Raw genomic sequence first — 17,662 nt, 5'->3', positions numbered from 1 at the left:
CATCTGAGCCATCCACTCAGCTGGATTTGACCCCAAAGAGAAATGAAAACTGCACTTATCCTCTGGCTCCCTGGTGGCAGCTATTGCTTAGCTGCTATTTAGGATTATCTACAGACCCCTGAGACAGATCTAGGGGAGTGGGGGTGAAATAGCTTATTTGAAAGCTTTATATATTTTCATAGAAATCAAAATGCTGTTTGGTCATTAAGTGTGCTTTCTCTGCTCCCTGTCCCACCCAGGATTGCCTCCCCCTTACTCCACACCCTCCCAGCTGTGGACCCTACTGAAAGCACTTCCCTTCTCATTTTGCCTTAATCCGGGGACCAGGCAAATAGGATATGACCAAACCTCATTTGGGCAGCAATGCTGGAGACTGATGTACACTTTTAAGCCAAAAGGGTTGAGACTAAGTAGCATGATGAGAGTGGCTGCTTTGGATTAACCCACTGGTGCTGCCTCTCCCCTAAGCATGCACATCTCTTTTCTGTGGTCTGCACTTTTGGCAGCTGTTATTAAAACCTTAGTTCTCCCCAGTGAGGCCTGGTCTGTTTGCTGCTTTGCTGAGATGGTAGCTTGTCATCAGGTTATTCTCAACCTGATTCATTTCTTTGGACTCTACTCTCAAGATAAGGTCAGAACAGATTAATCCTTAGCCAAGTGATAAACTCCTTAAAAGAAAACTCTAGACTTAAAAAAACATAAATATGAGAAATAAGGTTCTAATTTTTAAGAGGAGACCTCATGGGCTGATCAGTGTAATAGTGCTACAAGCCAAGCTTGCTGCTGAGACACTGACTTCCCTGTCACACTTCAGATGACCCAGGACATGAGCATGTGAAGTCCTACATCCTCCTCCAGCTGGAGCTAAGGCCCAAGTAGGGGCTGGGCTGTTTCACTCTCCACAGGTTCATATCCTGGAATCTTTTCCTCCAAATTTGAGCTGCAAAAATAGTCACCATCTCCAAAAGGTGCTAGAAATCAGGGAACCAAGTCTTACTGATGAATTTCCCAAGTATATCCACACTCCCATGGCCCCTGCCTCCACCAACGCCTCCTGGGATTACATCAGGATACAGTCAATAATTAAGAACAAAATCCAAAAGCTGAAGACTAAATGATTTCTTTGGATTTACATTCATTTGTGAAATACAGACACTGACTTAGTGAATCAGTGTATGAGAAGAGACCCTCTTAAATGACATCACTTTTATAAACACTAATTATTTTTCTCAAGTCTGGATTTCCTATAAATCACATCAGTCAGAGTGAACTTCCACTTCTACCATTTGAAGGCTTGTCCACTTCCAGCCTGAACCAGGAGAAATGTAGAGAACCCACAATTTGTCTAATACTTGATAGTGTTCTATTTCCAACTCTGATCCCTGCCCTGTAATTAGAAAGTCCTGCCAGTTTGCTCCTGACAGTTCTTGCTATGGGCAAGCCGGTATCATGTTCTCTGAAACACACCGTCTTTCATCTGGAGTTAGAAACTAGATACAAAATGGAAAAAAAGAAGCGGAGCCATTGCTGTGCATAGAACCAACCCACCAGGGTCCAACCAGCAGCAGTTGTTATTGAGGATAAGACCGCTTAAAAGACCCAAGCAGGGTAAGAGAACAAAGGCAGTTCTTTCTACAGCGTGAAGAAAGACAGGTGACTTCACAGCTTCCAGACACCCAGACTTCACAGCTTCCAGTTGCTTCATCACCCATGCTTTACCCCAGGAGTCATTCTTGCCGTCACGCTAGCTGAGGCTTATGGGCCTCTCTCTGCAGCTCCTCATACTCTTCCCCAGGTTTCAGCTGGGGGCCAGGGATCATCACCGTCTGAAAGAGCAGGAAGCTGGGTTATCTACTATCCAAGTCCATGGTTTACCCAAGAGATTCACACCTGCCTCCAGGCCTATCCTTAAAGGATTCCTCTTCCTGGGGCTGCATCACCCTCCCTCTCCACTAGGAGGTGCCCAACAGGAGTGGCTGAGGATGCCATGTCTTAAACTAGGTGGCCCTAGTGGTAAGGAACCCGTCTGCCAATACAGGAGACGTAAGATGCGGGGGGTTCAATTCCTGGGTGGGGAAAATCCCCTGGAGGAGGACATGGCAACACACTACAGTATTCTTCCCAGGATAATCCCATGGACAGAGGATCCTGGTGAGCTACAGTACATGGGGTCGCAAAGAGCTGGACCTAAGACTCAAGTAACTTAGCACACCTTAAACCATGTGAGCTGCTTTACCTTAAGGATGGGCTGCTTAGGGGGTGCCCATGGGGGAATGATCTTGCCATGCATTCTCCAGCTGCCATAGGGATTTGCCAGGTGCTTTTCAAAGACAACATATTCCAGGACATCCCTGGGCACATCTTCCTGTCCATACATCAACCGGCCAAACCGGTCATAGATGGCCAGAGTCTGCAAAGATGAAAGCACATCAAGTTTGTTAGCCCTCAGAGTTGTTTAATTCTGAATCCAGACTAACCAATCAACCACTGACACTTTACTCTTAGAGGGTTTTTGACTGGGTGGGGAGTGCGGTCAGGGTGGAGGGAGTGGAAGGAGGTTGGAGGGATCCCAGGAAGGGGAGGGAATAATATCCCCACACCCGGGTTCGCAGCTAACATACAGCAGTGGGAAGGGTGCAGTGACAAGGCAAGGAAGACCATGGTGAGCCTTTCCTTAGAACTCACAGTCCTGGGTAGCTATACCCAGGACTCAGAGGTAGGTGCTCAACCTGAGAGTGAAGAAAAGCTGGGAGGAAAGCAGAGTGGTGCCTCTACCTGCCGGGTATGCATGCGGACGGTGACCTGGCCATACGCGTTGCTCTGGGTCATCAGACTCGAACAGCGAACCTGCACCACCTGGGGTGGCTCTAAAGATTCTACGAAGCTCCAGCGGACAGTCTTATATTTGATGTCCCAGACCATGTCCTGAGGGCAGAGAAGAGTTCAACTGGATTCCTGCCCGCACCCCCCACCCCCTTACGGAAGTGGGTGCTTATTTCCATGCTTCCACTTCTTGCAATGCCACAGTCAACATGCAACGTTTCCCATCAAATGCGTTCTGGTGCTTATTTACTGTCTCACTTTTCTAAATTTTGCTTAAGCTACTGTTCCAGCTCACCTTACAACAACTCTCTTTTCCTTTCTAAATCATGACTCAAGAGCCAATTACCATCCGGAGGACCCTTCTCCAAATCAATGAAGACCTCATTCCAAACTGCCAGCTTACCTAATATGTTATCCCTCCCACACACTTTCATAATCTGCTCATTATTGCATGTATTTCTGTTGGCTGCACGTTTGTTTTTTTCCTCTTACCTTTCTGCAGTTTTTATAGGAATTATAGACTTTTATAAAGGTTAATAACCTGCTTAGACTAGGATAGCTATGCTTGTGCCTGAGGAGAGGAGGCAGAACTGAGAGCAACTGAAATTCTTATTCTTGAGTTTCTAACTAAACCACAAAGTCCTCATAGTCAGGAGTCTCCCAGAGTACCTAGCACCCTTGTTACCACAGTGTAAGCCTCATGCACACTGGTTAAGTCCCTTATTGTAGCACAGGCATGTGCAGGGCTGGCCTAACGTGACCATCCCCTCACCTCAGGATCTGTAGTCTTAGTACTGCTTGCTCAGGGACCTCCTCTATCTTCAACTGCACGGCCTTTACCAGACTCCATATGCAGCCAAACATGATGAACTTTGGGCTTTTGCCTTAAACTTCCTGTACTCTCAAAACTGATCCTTAAGAAAACTGAGGTACTATCTAGAATCTGTCTACTCAGGCATCCCACAATTCTAAGGAAGATGAGAACCTACCAGAAAACAGTTTTCGGTTACCAAGGTATGAAGTCGGTCATGGTCTGAGCTAAAAAGGAAAGAAATTTATATCACTGACTACTGCTTTTATGATACTCTATGTGAACGTTGAAAATGGCCCTGAAAGTGGAAAACTATTCCCTTCATTTTTACAAATATTTTCTGCACACCTACTATAAGCCAGGTATAAGTCCTAGAGACACAAAGATAAAGAATAACATAATTTCTCAGAAAACCATGAGCTATAAAAGCAGTGCAAATTTATGTCTGAATCTCAGGAGCAGAAAGAAATTTCTCTGAAATTACTATATATCCTTGAGATGGGTAAGAGACCCTCACTGGGACATGGGGACTGATTTCTGTCCTAAGCTGGAACAAGATTCAACACAAACAACAATCAAAAGCTACATCATCAATACCAACTGCTTAGCTTTATTTCTTACACTTTCATCCTTGAACCTAGCCAAGATATAACCAGTATGGCTGAGTCCCTTCACTGTTCATCTGACACTACAACACTGTTAAACAGCTACAGAAAGAGTGAAGTCGCTCAGTCGTGTCTGACTCTTTGCGACCCCATGGATTCTAGCCTACCAGGCTTTTCCGTCCATGGGATTTTCCAGGCAGGAGTACTGGAGCGGGTTGCCATTTCCTTCTCCAGTGGATCTTCCTGACCCAGGAATCCAACCCAGGTCTCCCACATTGTAGGCAGACGCTTTTACTGTCTGAGCCACCAGAGAAGTCAACGGCTTTCATTAAATGGCTATACCCCAATACAAAATAAAAAGCTCAAGGTTTGGAAAAAATAAAAGATAACCACTTGTCATTTCTGGTCCTTTCCACACAAACTGTCCCTCCATCCCATCTTTGTGGCTGCCAGAGTGACCAAGTTATGCTGATTCTGTTCAGTAAGAAAATGAGCCAACCAACCCAAGCTCCTGTACATGTAAGATTTTAGGAGGGTTCCTAACTTCAGGTAAACCTAAGACCACAGATTGGTTTCTTTCAGATACACATTCATGACTTTCTCCTGCAATTTATTTTTTTTTGTTGCTTTTTTTCTTTTTTTTCTGTCTTCTGCAATTTAACACTTCCTGAGTGGTTAAAGTCTTGCTCTTTTAAAAACTGTGTCTCTAATGCCAGAGTGGTGATAGGTTAGTTCTGTTTGTTTCACTTCCACTTCTATTCCAAATAAAAAAGACTCTGAGTCATTTCCTCTCACTGTAGCTCTAGACTAGACTAGACCAAGTTGTGGTGACAGATACCACAACCACCACACCTGGCACCTCTGAATGAATTCTTCCTCATCACTATCTTGGCCTAGAAATCTTTTTTTTTTGTTTTTGTTTTTTTACTTTATTTTGCTTTACAATACTGTATTGGTTTTGCCATACACTGACATGAATCAGCCACGGGTGTACATGAGTTCCCAATCCTGAACCCCCCTCCCACCTCCCGGCCTAGAAATCTTCAGTAGAAATAAACTCCTCCTTTTATGAGCTGACTCTATTTTGTAATAGAACTTATCCTATAAGTAAGTTTGCAATAAAATTTACCCTCCCACTGTAAACATCCAGAAAGGTTGGGCAGAATATAATAAACACAGACACACACACATTTTTAAATCTCTAGCGTAGTACACGAGAAAGGAAGCTAAGTCCATAGGTGCCAGAGAGGAAGAGGGAATTAAAAGTAGAATGGAAAGAACATAACCTGATACCACAACCAGGTAAGAGATGATTTAGGGATCCAGAAATAGGATCTGATGGCTAGAGCTTGACTTTTCCTAAAACCCAGGATGTTGGAAGGACAGGGAGTTGGAATTGAAATCCCTGTATAAAGCTATGACCCTCAAAAGAGTCGGGCAGCTGCAGGAAAAGGAAACTAGAAAAATAGTCCACCAACCTAGAGACAAAGCTTCCCTCTGTCTAGAGCTCTGAGGAGGGGGAAAAAAAATCTAAAAAACAAACAACAACAACCAAAAAAACCCCATGAAAACTGAAAAATTAAAGCCCTAAGTACACATTATACTCAGATGTAGACACAAAATTTACAGTATCTCTATGATGCAAGAATTCCTAAACTAAGAAATTAACATAAAAACTAATACCTTGCCAATGCTATCCCTATAGGATCTGGCAGAAACACACAGAGAAAACCTCTCTGGGAGCATATTCATAACTTAGGTTGTCTGGAATTCCCTCAGAAGAAACACACTCCATCATCAACACTACAAAACAGACCTGGAATCAACTTAGCAAAATCAACAGACATAGACATCAAGCAAAACGACAGACCAGGAAGCACTAGGGGTGGGTCCCTTTATTGAAATAACTGATAAATAAGAAAAACAAAATCTCAGAACTCTGGATACTTGTAACAACCAGGGGAGTGCCTGATGAAGGGAGAAGCCAATGAGTCTGGATAGAAGAACATGTACAAACCACCTACCCTCCTCTTTCCCTCAGCCCTGCCATGACTGTGGGACAGTGGTCTGTGTTCTGGAGTGGATGGCTGGTACTTGGGCAGGCAGCAGGGACCCTCCCCTCCAAAATTTGAGTTTGCACATTCTGGTCAGTCTGGTGGATGGCAGAGAGACCAGCACAAACCATGCCACTGTTTCAGCCCTGCTGGCTGCAGCAGCTTTTCCCATCAACAGATATAAAGGGATAAAGGGAAATGAACACGTATTTTGTTTTTATTCAGTCAGACAATTTAGGAAATCTTTGTCAGGTCACTGGCCAACTGCAGAGATAATGGAATGGAAACTTCAATGACTACTACTCACAACAAAGAATACACACTTAGCAGTATTAGTTTGGAAAAGTCACAAATGGATGGCAGTGGCACTAATCAACAAAGTCAGCAATTTCTGAGGAGCCGAGCAATCTGATTTTCAGAGCTACCACATAATACTATTCAGAATGTCCAATTCTCAACAAAAAATTACAAAGTATACAAAGAAACATGAAACTATGGCCCACTTACAGGAAAAAATTTTTGACAGAAGCTATCCCTGAGGAAGCCCAGACATTAGAATTATTAGCCAAAGACATTAAATCAACTGTCCTACGTGCACATTGAGATAAAGGCAACCAGGGAAAAAGAACTAAAGGAAATTCTAAAACAATCTACGAAATAAGTACATCAGTAAAGAGATAAAAATTATGAAAATGAACCAAACAAATTCTAGAACTGCAAAATACAGTGAAAGAAATTAAAAATTCACTACAGGGGTTAGGGACTTCCCTGGCAGTACAGTGGTTAAGATTTCACCTTCCAGTGCAGGGGGCGCAGGTTCAATTCCTGGTAGGGGAGTTAATATCCCACATATCTCCTGGCCAAAAACCCAACACATTAAAAAAAAAAAAAAAAAAGGCAAGCAATAAGGTATCAAATTCAATAAAGACTTAAAAAAAATTCACTACAGGGGTTGAACAGCAGCTCTGAGCAGGCAGAAACAAGGGATCAGTTACCTGGAGGATAAAACTATTGAAAGCATCCAATCTAAGGAGCAAGTGAAAGTTGCTCAGTTGTGTCCCACTCTTTGCGACCCCATGGACTATACAGTCCATGGAATTCTCTAGGTCAGAATACTGGAGTGTGCAGTCTTTCCCTTATCCAGGGGATCGTCCCAACCCAGGGATCGAACCCAGGTCTCCCACATTGCAGGCGGATTCTTTACCAGCTCAGCCATATAACTTGAGGATAAAACTATTCAAAGTATCCAATCAAAGGAGCAAAAAGAAGAAAAAAATGAAGAAAAATGAGTAGAGCCTGAGGTATCTGAAGGACACTGTCAAGTGCATGAACACACAATCATAGGATCCCAGAAGGAGAAGAGAGGAGGCAGAAAAACATATGAAGAAATACTGGCTGAAGGAACTTCCCTAAGGGCCCAGTGGTTAAGAGTCTGTGCTTCCACTGCAGGGGGCACAGGTTCAATCCCTGGTCGGGGAAGTTCCCGCATAATGCATAGTGTAGCCAAAAAGAGAAAGAATAGAAAGAATGGCTGAAAACATTCCAAATCTGGTAAAAGAAATGAATGTTCATATTCAAGGAACTTCACAAACTCCAAGCAGAATGAACTCAAAGAAATCCACACTGAGACACAGTACAGTGCCAAGTGTCAAAATCAAAAGACAAAGAGAAAATCCTAAAAGTAACAAAAGAGAAGTAATTTGTCACATACAAGAGACCTTAAAAAGGTTACAGTTGATGTCTTATCAGAAACTATGGAGGCCAAAAGGCAGTGGGATGATATATTTAAAGGCCTAAAAGAAAATCTGTCAACTAAGAATTCTATAGATAGAAAGACTATCTTTTAAAAATGAAGGAGAGGGCTTCCTCGGTGGCTCAGTGGTTAATGCACTTCCATGTCAGGGGACATGAGTTAAATCCCTGGTCGGGGAAGTTCCACATGCCATGAGCTATGGCAAAAGAAGAAGAAAAAAAAAGAAAAAAGAAGGAAGGAGAATTGTAGATATTTTCAGATAAACAAAAATTGAGAGGGTTTATTACCAGGAGATCTGTCCTATTAGATATACTAAAGGAGTTTTTCAGACCTAAATGAAAAGACACTAGACAGTAACTTAAAGCAATAAGAAGAAATAATCAGCACTGGTACAGGCTACTATATAGGTAAACATAAAAGCCAGTATTCCTGTACTTCTGATCTGTAATTCCTCATTTTTTTCCTATTTGATTTAAAAGGCACATGCATAAAACATCGGTTACAAATGTATGTTATGGGCATATAGCGTATAAACATATAATCAGTGGCAGTAACAATGCAAAGGGGAAGGGACAGAGATACATAGGAGCAGACTGCTTGTACACTATTGAAACTTTGATATTATCCAAACTAGACTGTTAAGATACTAATTCTAATCCCCAAAGTAACCATTAAGAAAATAATTTTTAAAAATCGATAGAAAAAGAAAGAAAAGAATCAGAAAGGTATACCACAGGGACTTCCTTAGTGGCCCAGTGGTTAAGAATCCGCCTGCCAATTCAGGCAACACTGGTTCAATCCCTGGTTCCAGAAGATTCCACACGCCTGGGACCAATGAACCTTGTGTGCCACGACTGAGCCCGTACTCTACAGCCCTCAAGCCCCAGCTACTGAAGCCGGTGTGCCTAGTGCCCTTACTCTGCAACAGAAGACGCCACTGCAAAGACAGGCTCAGGCACCACAACAAAGAGTAGCCCTGGCTTGGTGCAGCTAGAGAAAGTCCAAGAACAGCAACAAAAGATCCAGCACACACAGCCAAAATAAACAAATAAATACACAGGTAATATTATTAAAAAAAAATGAAGTTGGATGCTTACTTTACAGCATATGCAAAATTAACTCAAAAGGGATCAAAGACCAAAATGTGAGAACCAAATCTATAACACTCTTAGAAGAAAACATTGGGGAAAAATTCCATGACACTGGATTTGGCAACAATTTGTAGACTTGACACTAAAAACTCAGGCAACAAAAGAAAAAACATGTAACTTGGACTTAACAAAAATTAAAATGCTCTTTTATCAAAGTACACTACCAAGAAAATAAAAACACATGAAATGGGAGAAAATATTTATAAAGCATATATCTGATATGGGATTACTATCCAGAACACATAAAGAGCTCCTGCAACCCAATAACAAAATAGCAACTCAACTGTGGCCACTGCTGAGTTTTCCAAATTGCTTCACGTATCGAGTGAAGGACTTGAACAGCATCATCTTTTAAGATTTTAAATAGCTCAGCTGGAATTCCATCACCTCCACTAGCTTTGTTTGAAGTAATGCTTCCTAAGGCCCACTTGACTTCACATTCCAGGATATCTGGCTCTAGCTGAGTGACCACACTATCGTGGTTATCTTGATCATTAACTTTCTAAAATATAGTTCTTCTGTCTATTCTTGCCACCTGTCCTTAATCTCTTTTGCTTCTGTTAGGTCCATATGATTTCTGTTCTTTATTGTGCCATACTTGCATGAAATGTTCCCTTGATATCTCCAATCTTCTTGAAGAGATCTCTAGTCTTTTCCATTCTGTTGCTTTCCTCTATTTCTTTGCATTGTTCGTTTAAAAAGGCCTTATCTCCTTGCTATTCTCTTTAACTCTGTATTCAATTGGGTATATCTTTCCCTTGCTTGCTTGCCTTTCCTCTTCTTTCCTCAACTATTTGTAATGCTTCCTCAGACAACCACTTTGCCTTCTTGAATTTCCTTTTCTTGGGGATGGTCTTGATCACCACCTTCTGTACAATGTTATGAATCTCCGTCCATAGTTCTTCAGGCACTGTGTCTACCAGATCTAATCCTTTGAATCTATTTGTCACCTCCACTGTATAATTCATAAGGAATCGATTTAGGTCATACCTGAGTGACCTAGTGGTTTTCCCTACTTTCTTCAATTTAAGCCTGAATTTTGCAATATGGAGCTCATTATCTGAGCCACAGTCAGCTCCAGATCTTGTTTTTGCTGACTGTATTGAGCTTCTCCATCTTCAGCTACAAAGAATATAGTCAATCTGATTTCAGTATTGCAAAGCTAGTGGAAGTGATGGAATTCCAGCTGAGCTATTTCAAATCCTAAAAGATAATGCTGTTCAAGCGCTGCACTCAATATGTCAGCAATTTGGAAAACTCAGCAGTGGCCACAGGACTGGAAAAGATCAGTGTTCATTCCAATTCCAAAGAAGGGCAATGCCAAAGAATGTTCAAGCTATCGAACAATTATGCTCATTTCACATGCTAGTAAGGTTATGCTCAAAGTCTTCAAGCTAGGCTTCAGCAATAAGTGAACTGAGAACTTACAGATGTACAAGCTGGGTTTAGAAAAAGCAGAGGAAACAGAGATCAAATTGCCAGCATTTACTGTATTATAGACAGAGCAAGGGAATTTCAGAAAAACATCTACTTCTCCTTCATTGACTAAGCTAAAGCCTTTGACTGTGTGGATCCCAACAAACTGGAAAATTCTCAGAGGTGGGAATAGCAGACCACCTTACCTGTCTCCTGAGAAACTTGTATGCAGGTCAAGAAGACACAGACTGGACATGAAATAACTGAGTGATTCAAAACTAGAAAAGGAATACAATAAGGCTGTATATTGTCACCTTGCTTATTTATGTACTTCTATGCAGAGTACATCAAGCGAAATGCTGGGCTGGATGAATCACAAGCTGGAATCAAGACTGCTGGGAGAAATATCAACAACCTCAGATATGCAAATGATACCACTCTAATGGCCGAAAGTGAAGAGGAACTAATGAGCCTCTTGATGAGGATGAAAGAGAAGAGTGAAAAAGCTGACTGAAAACTCAACATCCAAAAAACTAAGATCATGGCATCCAGTCCCATAGCTTCATGGTAAACAAAAAGGGAAAAAGTGGAAGCAGTGACAGATTTTACTTTCTTGGGTTCCAAAATCACTGCAGACAGTGACTGTAGCCATGAAATTAAAAGATGTTTGCTCCTTGGAAGGAAAGTTATGACAAATCTAGACAGCGTGTTAAAAAGCAGAGACATCACTTTTCTGACAAAGGTATGTGGAATCAAAGCTATAGTTTCTCCAGTAGTCAGGCATGGATGTGAGAGTTGGACCATAAAGAAGGGTGAGTGCTGAAGAATTGATGCTTTCGAATTGTGATGCTGGAAAAGACTCTTGAGGGTCCCCTAGACTGCAAGGACACCAAATCTGTCAATTCTACAGAAAATCAACCTTGAGAAATCAGAGACTGGAAGGTCTGATCAATCAGACATTGGAAGGTCTGATGCTGAAGCTCCAATATGTTGGCCACCTGATGATAAGAGCCAACTCATTGGAAAAGACCCTGATACTGGGGAAGACTGAAAGCAAAAGGAGAAGAGGACAACAGAGGATGAGATGGTGAGATAGCATTATTGACCCAATGGACATGAATCTGACCAAACTTTGAGAGACAGTTTAACACACAGAAGCCTGGCGAGCTAGAGTCCATGGGGTTGCAAAGGGTTGGACACGATTTAGTGACTAAAAGACAAACACACAGAAAGGATCAAGATGAGTTAGGGATCAGGTGGGGTGAAAACAGCTGCCATTAAGCAGAGTCCTAACACTTGCCAGTAGAGCTGAGCCAGACCAAATGGTGAAAATTCCCAGACACAGTGAGAGAAGTCAAGGATAGCTCCAGGCTCCAATTATTTCCCAAAGAAGAAGGTCTCTCACTCTAGAATTCTTACCTGAAGAAAAAAAAAAAACGATCTAGAATAATAGCTGCTGAGAACATAATGGGTATAAGACAGGGAGTTCACATACTTGTTTAGACACAGGTGAGCTTCAATGAAGATATCCTGGGCTTTTTCAGGGAAGTCCTTTACTTTAAAATTAGGATCACTTTCTTTTATCCTCCGGATTCTGTAAAATTAAGCATGAGAATCATTTTAAAGATGTCATTCAATTTCCATAACTTAACAGCTTACTTTACCTCCATTAATGTCTGTCCATTTATTCAGTAATTGTTTTTTGAATGTGCCAAGTCCTATAAATTCAGCTTTCTAACTTACGGTTAAATCAATTATTCTAAAGAAAAACCAATGCTTCTCATAGTGAATTTCTGGAATTTTGACATCGAAGAAAATATCCTATAAGCACTAAGGAAGAAAAAAACAGGTTTCATACAGAGGTTCAAGAGTCAGAAAGACATTGGGCTTCTAATTAGTGACATCAGAAGTTAGAAAGATTAGAAAGACAATGGAGGAGTATTTTTCATGGAGAAAAAAATGACTCCCAGTCCAGAATTCTATATCTGGGCAAATTATTTTTTTTGGCCACACTGCATAGCATGACAGGTTCTTAGTTCTCCAACCAGGGATTGAACTTGTGGCCCCTGCAGGGGAAGCGTGAAGTCTTAACAACTGGACCACCAGGGTAGCCCTATGGGCAAATTATAAATGAAGTCGGAGACTAAAAGAAAGACTTTTTCTTAGCCTTGCAACATTTCATTTATTTACCTTCCACTCTTTCTCAGGAAGCTGCGAGGGAACGTGTACCACCAAAATAACTGAATGTACCATGAAGGAGAAAGACATAAAATCCAGGGAACAGGGACTATATATAAGAGCAAGGCAAACAGATTAGCAGGATGATGATAAAATAGATCCCACAATGTACAGTGAGCCTGAAGGGTGACCAATCCAGAGTGAAAAAGGTAAGAAGGCTCCAGAAGGGCTTTATGATGAGATTGATAGAATAATGTTTTCTACACAGTGAGAGAAAATTAACACAACCAGGGGTTCTACAAGGAAATGAGAAAAAAAGACACTTAATGCCAGGAAAATAAAAAACTATTATGCAGGAAAGGAAATGTAATAGTAATGTACTGCATGACTCAGCTGTCAACAGCATTTTCATAGTTATAATAATGTAAACAGGGAATTTTGATCTAATCAGTGTTACCAAAAATGTATTAAGAGGATGAGGGACACCATAACTCAGAGGAATTTATCCCAGGAATGCAGGGTTGGCTTAACACTAAAAAATCAATTAATGTAATATACCATATCAATACAATAAAGGACAAATATCACATTATCATGTCAATGATCAGAGAAAAAGCATTTGACAAAATCAACTCCTTTACACTCTTTTCACCTCAAAGCCTTGTTTTGTTTTCCTGGAATGCTATTCCTCACCACATTTCTCTACTCAGCTAACTCCAAGCAACCCTTTAGATCCCAGCTTTAAATGTCATTTTCTTAGAGAAGCCTACTCTGAACTCCCAGATGGGGAAAGTTATCTTTCCCTGTCCTGTGTTTCCATGGCACTCATACTTCACCCTATCTGTAATTATGTGTAAACAATCAGTAACTGGTGTCCTCCCCTAGACAATAAGTGTTGTGTTCATCAACATCATGAACTCTTCCACCAAAGAGTTCACAAGCCAGGAGAGAAATACACGAGAGGAGATGATCACAATACAGAGTTATTGGAGATAGTAAAAATAAGCATACTGTTATAACAAAGGCAACTCCAAAAAAAGCCAGGGAAGGCTTAAGAGCAGACACAGAAATTAAAAGCAGACCTAGAGATTATCACACTTAAAAAAGTCAGTCAGAAAGAGAAAAACATATACCATACAATATCACTTATATGTGCAGTCTAAAATATAGCACAGGGATGTCCAGTGGTTAAGACCCTGAGTTTCCACTGCAGGAAGTGCAGGTTTGATCCCTCTGGTCAGTATACTAAGATCTCATATGCTGAGTGGTACAGCCAAAAAAAAAAGGGCAGAAAGAAACATATCTATGAAAGACAAACATAATCAAAGCTATGGTTTTTCCAGTAGTCACATATGGATGTGACAGGTGGACCATAAAGAAGGTTGAGCACTGAAGAATTGGTGCTTTTGATTGTGGACAAGACTCTTGAGAATCCCCTGGACAGCAAGGAAATCAAACCAGTCAATTCTAAAGGAAATCAACCCTGAAAATTCACTGGAAGGACTGATGCTAAAGCTGAAAGTCCAATACTTTGGCCAACTGATGCGAAGAGCTGATACACTGGAAAAGACCCTGCTGCTCAAAAAGATTGAGAGCAGGAAAAGAGGGCGACAGAGGATGAGATGGTTGGATGGCATCTCTGACCCAATGAACATGAGTAAACTCTGGGACAGTGAAGGACAGGGAAGCCTGGTGTCCTGCAGTTCATGGGGACACAAAGAATTGGACACAACTTAGCAGTTGAACAACAACAAAGAAACAAAGAGAACAGACTTGTGGTTGCCAAGGGGGAGGGGAGAGGAGAGGGAAGAACTAGGGGTATATTATTAAAAAAAAGCAGGGCTTTCTGGTGGTCCAGTGGTTAAGAATCCACCTTGCAATGCAAGGGACACCAGTTCAATTCCTGACTGGGAAGATCCAACATGTTGAGGGCAACTAGGCCCCTGTGCCACAGCTACGGTGCTGTGGAGCCCAGCAGCTGTAACTATTGAGCCCACATACAGCAACTACTGAAGCCCACATGTAGTGTGGGGTGTAGGGCCTAGTATAGGGCTGTGCTCCACAATAAGAGAAGCCATTGCAGCCAAAAATAAATATTTTTTAAAAAAAACAAAACACAGCAGACACAATGCTTGAGGAAAAAAGACATTTTTCAGACAAAGGAAAGGATGTGCAAAGAGACGCAGCGCAGCAATTGTCAAGGAACTAGCAATTAGTTTGGAAATGTTAAAGTTTAGGATGAGAAAAATGAAATAGACAATGGTGGAGAGAAAGGTAAGAGCTGAATTATTTTTTAAAAAGCCCTGAATACCACTGAAGAAATCTATATTTTATTCTTCAGATAATAAGGAGCCACAAGAAGTCTGAGGCAGAGGTGTTGTTATGATAAGATCTGTATTTAGAGGAATGTTGTAGCCACATGAAGAATTGACAGTAACTCAATACACTTATGCATAGAAATCTATATATAACCTTAAAGAGCCTATAATTTAGATATAATCACAGCCAGAGTGACAGATACCGAAAATCTCTTTAAGAAGACAGTTTTGGCTCCTGCTCCTTAACTAAAGCACAGTTAGCTCCCTAGAACAGGTCTGTCTTCTTAAGCCTTTTTGGCTTTTCTTACTCTCTTAAAATCTCAGGTATTTCTGTTATAAATATGCTCTCTCTTATTACTACTTTCAATTGTTAAATATGTGATCAAAAAAGTGTCCTACAAACTTCAATGTCAACTTCCTAAATGATGTGACAAAAACGACAAGTCAAGGCTGAGATGCTAAGATTCAGAATGCCCATACTATCATACATTAAGTCTATTACAGGGAAAGAATATACTGTCAAGTTATCAAAGGAGTTATACACAATTAATCCAAGATGGCCTCTCTGGATTAAGTAGCAACAAGAAATTTTTATTCTAATATTAACTCCCAGCTGTCTCAGATACCTACGACAATTGTGATGCCACATTCTTCTTCAATCGCTCAGTCCTCTGTGCCAGTCCTTCCTTAGAAAGAGATGACACTCGGGCATCACCCTCAGGAGGAACATAGGCATCAAAGATACTAGCTGTGAAGAGAGAAGGAGAAAACTAAGAAAGCATTGCAAGATTGAGAAAAAGTCATCTTGAGGTCATAAAAAATTGGGAGGGCTCCTGGATACAAAATAGACTATCCACAGACTTTTCCATGCAGAGGAAATCATGCAGGATTAGAAAAAGTAGAGTAAGATAATCTTTAGTCTTCAAAAGAATTTTAGCTTCTTCTTGTACAAAACAGAAAAATTTTACCCTGGTCTTCTAGGAATATTATGAAAACAACATCAAAGATGACCTCATGAAATATAATGTATACAAATTATTAAAGCTGAACTGATTTGGGGGTTAATTAAATGCTATCATTCACAGTCCAAATCATTCCACTTTTCAAGAAGACCTTTGACAGAAGGGGACTGGGTTAGGGCTTTACCTGTACAGGCCAGATGTATGGGACGTTCCAAACTTTCTTGAGGAATGACCAGTCCTGCTTTCCGGGCATAGTCTATGAACTGTTTTTCTGTTTTGTATTTGGGTTGATAAGGAGGGGGTGTGAAACGTTTTTTAGTTCTCACTGGAAGTACTGCTGAGGACTGAGTCATCAGGATTGGCTGGAGGATAGCAGAAAAAGGTTAGGTAACCTGGGAAAAAATCTTATACAAACTGTAAGCAAAGATAGAAAGGGCACATCCAAAGAATGACTTAGGAACAATTATAAAGCCACACAACATGGGTAAATGCTTCTGTCTTAACAATTATAGCTGTCTCTTACTAAAAGCCAGTAAGCAACTTTTACTAATACTAATACCACTCAACCTTTACTAAAGGCTTTCTTTTAGTACTTTTCATACTACAGGGCTATGCCAACTCAAGAATGCAGAGTTGATGAAAGTTGATGGAAGCAAGGTTGATCAGACTGATGAAAGAACGCTCAGTGTGATGGGGAACTTAAACACCAACCCAGTACTCTCTTTTCTTCTGCTCTACCTTAACTCAGAAATCTCTACATCTACTCAGATTACATTGTGCTCATTCTATTGGGAGCCTCAACGTAAACTTTATTTTGTCGTTCTAGCTCCATAAGCTCTTTAAAGGCCAGATCCCTTTTCTCGCTGACCATGAAGTTTGTTGAGGCAGGAACGATTCTCCCTCCTTTACAGCTACTAATCAATTCAGTACATTTATAAAAAATCAACGGGAAGCGAGACCACCTTCCAAACCATTACTTCTTTCTCATTTAACACACGTACGCCAGTGAGACGAAGGGCAAACCGGAGAAACTTAATCCCCGAGAACTTGCCCGCCCTGATAGCCTACGAAGGCTCTCTCCACTCAGCCATAGCTGTGTCTCGCCTACCTCAACTGCTCCCTACTTAGGCACGATCTGTATCGCCCAAGTTCACCAAGGACAACCGTAAAATGAGTATTTCCCTCTACTCTGTCCTCCTCCAGCCCTCAGACTTCCAGCCACCCCATCCCTACCCACCTGCCGAGACCATCGTCCTACAGCCCTGGATAAGCAAGACAAACTCCACGGCAAGTGGGCTGCCATTTTGCTCACGCAAAGGCAGCTGGGAAGGAAACAGTGAAGAGCCGGAGGCTGGAAAGAAGGCGCATAGGGCGGAGCTAGCTCGGGCGTGGAATTTTCCAGGGCACGCGCCCTCCGCCAAGTGTGAAAGGCGCGAGCGCGCACGTACGCGTTCCGGAGGGAGCGAAGGTGGAGTTGGGCTGCGCAAGCGCAGTAAGATGGCGTTGTGGGTAGGGTGGAAGCACGGTTGTCACGCGCCCGGCGGAGAGCGTGGAGCTACAACTGCGCCTGCGCACCAAGGTTTCTGACGGT

General features: G+C 41.6%; 1 protein-coding gene across 1 annotated transcript; it reads right to left on the bottom strand.

The window, feature by feature from the left end:
• Nucleotides 1–1,111: 1,111 nt before the first annotated feature.
• On the bottom strand, nucleotides 1,112–17,407 carry MRPL45 (mitochondrial ribosomal protein L45). Its single transcript, XM_052658126.1, has 8 exons — nucleotides 17,309–17,407; nucleotides 16,256–16,433; nucleotides 15,740–15,857; nucleotides 12,109–12,207; nucleotides 3,813–3,861; nucleotides 2,776–2,925; nucleotides 2,237–2,410; nucleotides 1,112–1,826 (listed from the first exon to the last, which is right to left on the bottom strand). Exons 1-8 carry the CDS (start codon nucleotides 17,372–17,374, stop codon nucleotides 1,740–1,742), a joined length of 921 nt encoding a protein of 306 aa, XP_052514086.1. The 5' UTR covers nucleotides 17,375–17,407; the 3' UTR covers nucleotides 1,112–1,739.
• Between the last annotated feature and the right edge of the window lie 255 nt (nucleotides 17,408–17,662).

This window comes from Budorcas taxicolor, chromosome 19 (genome assembly GCF_023091745.1).
Source record: "Budorcas taxicolor isolate Tak-1 chromosome 19, Takin1.1, whole genome shotgun sequence".
NCBI lineage: Eukaryota > Metazoa > Chordata > Mammalia > Artiodactyla > Bovidae > Budorcas > Budorcas taxicolor.
The sequence above is the reverse complement of the archived record's forward strand: the minus strand, read 5'-3'. Positions and strand labels throughout refer to the sequence as shown.

What these genes read in the sequence shown, in the direction of transcription:
- MRPL45 (XM_052658126.1), bottom strand. Translation starts at nt 17,374, where the DNA reads ATGGCAGCCCACTTGCCGTGGAGTTTGTCTTGCTTATCCAGGGCTGTA. An exon ending in TAGGACGATGGTCTCGGCAG is followed by an intron (nt 16,434 to 17,308) that starts GTGGGTAGGGAT and finishes GCTATCCTCCAG; the next exon opens with CCAATCCTGATGACTCAGTC. An exon ending in CTAAGCAGCCCATCCTTAAG is followed by an intron (nt 1,827 to 2,236) that starts GTAAAGCAGCTC and finishes CTGCTCTTTCAG; the next exon opens with ACGGTGATGATCCCTGGCCC.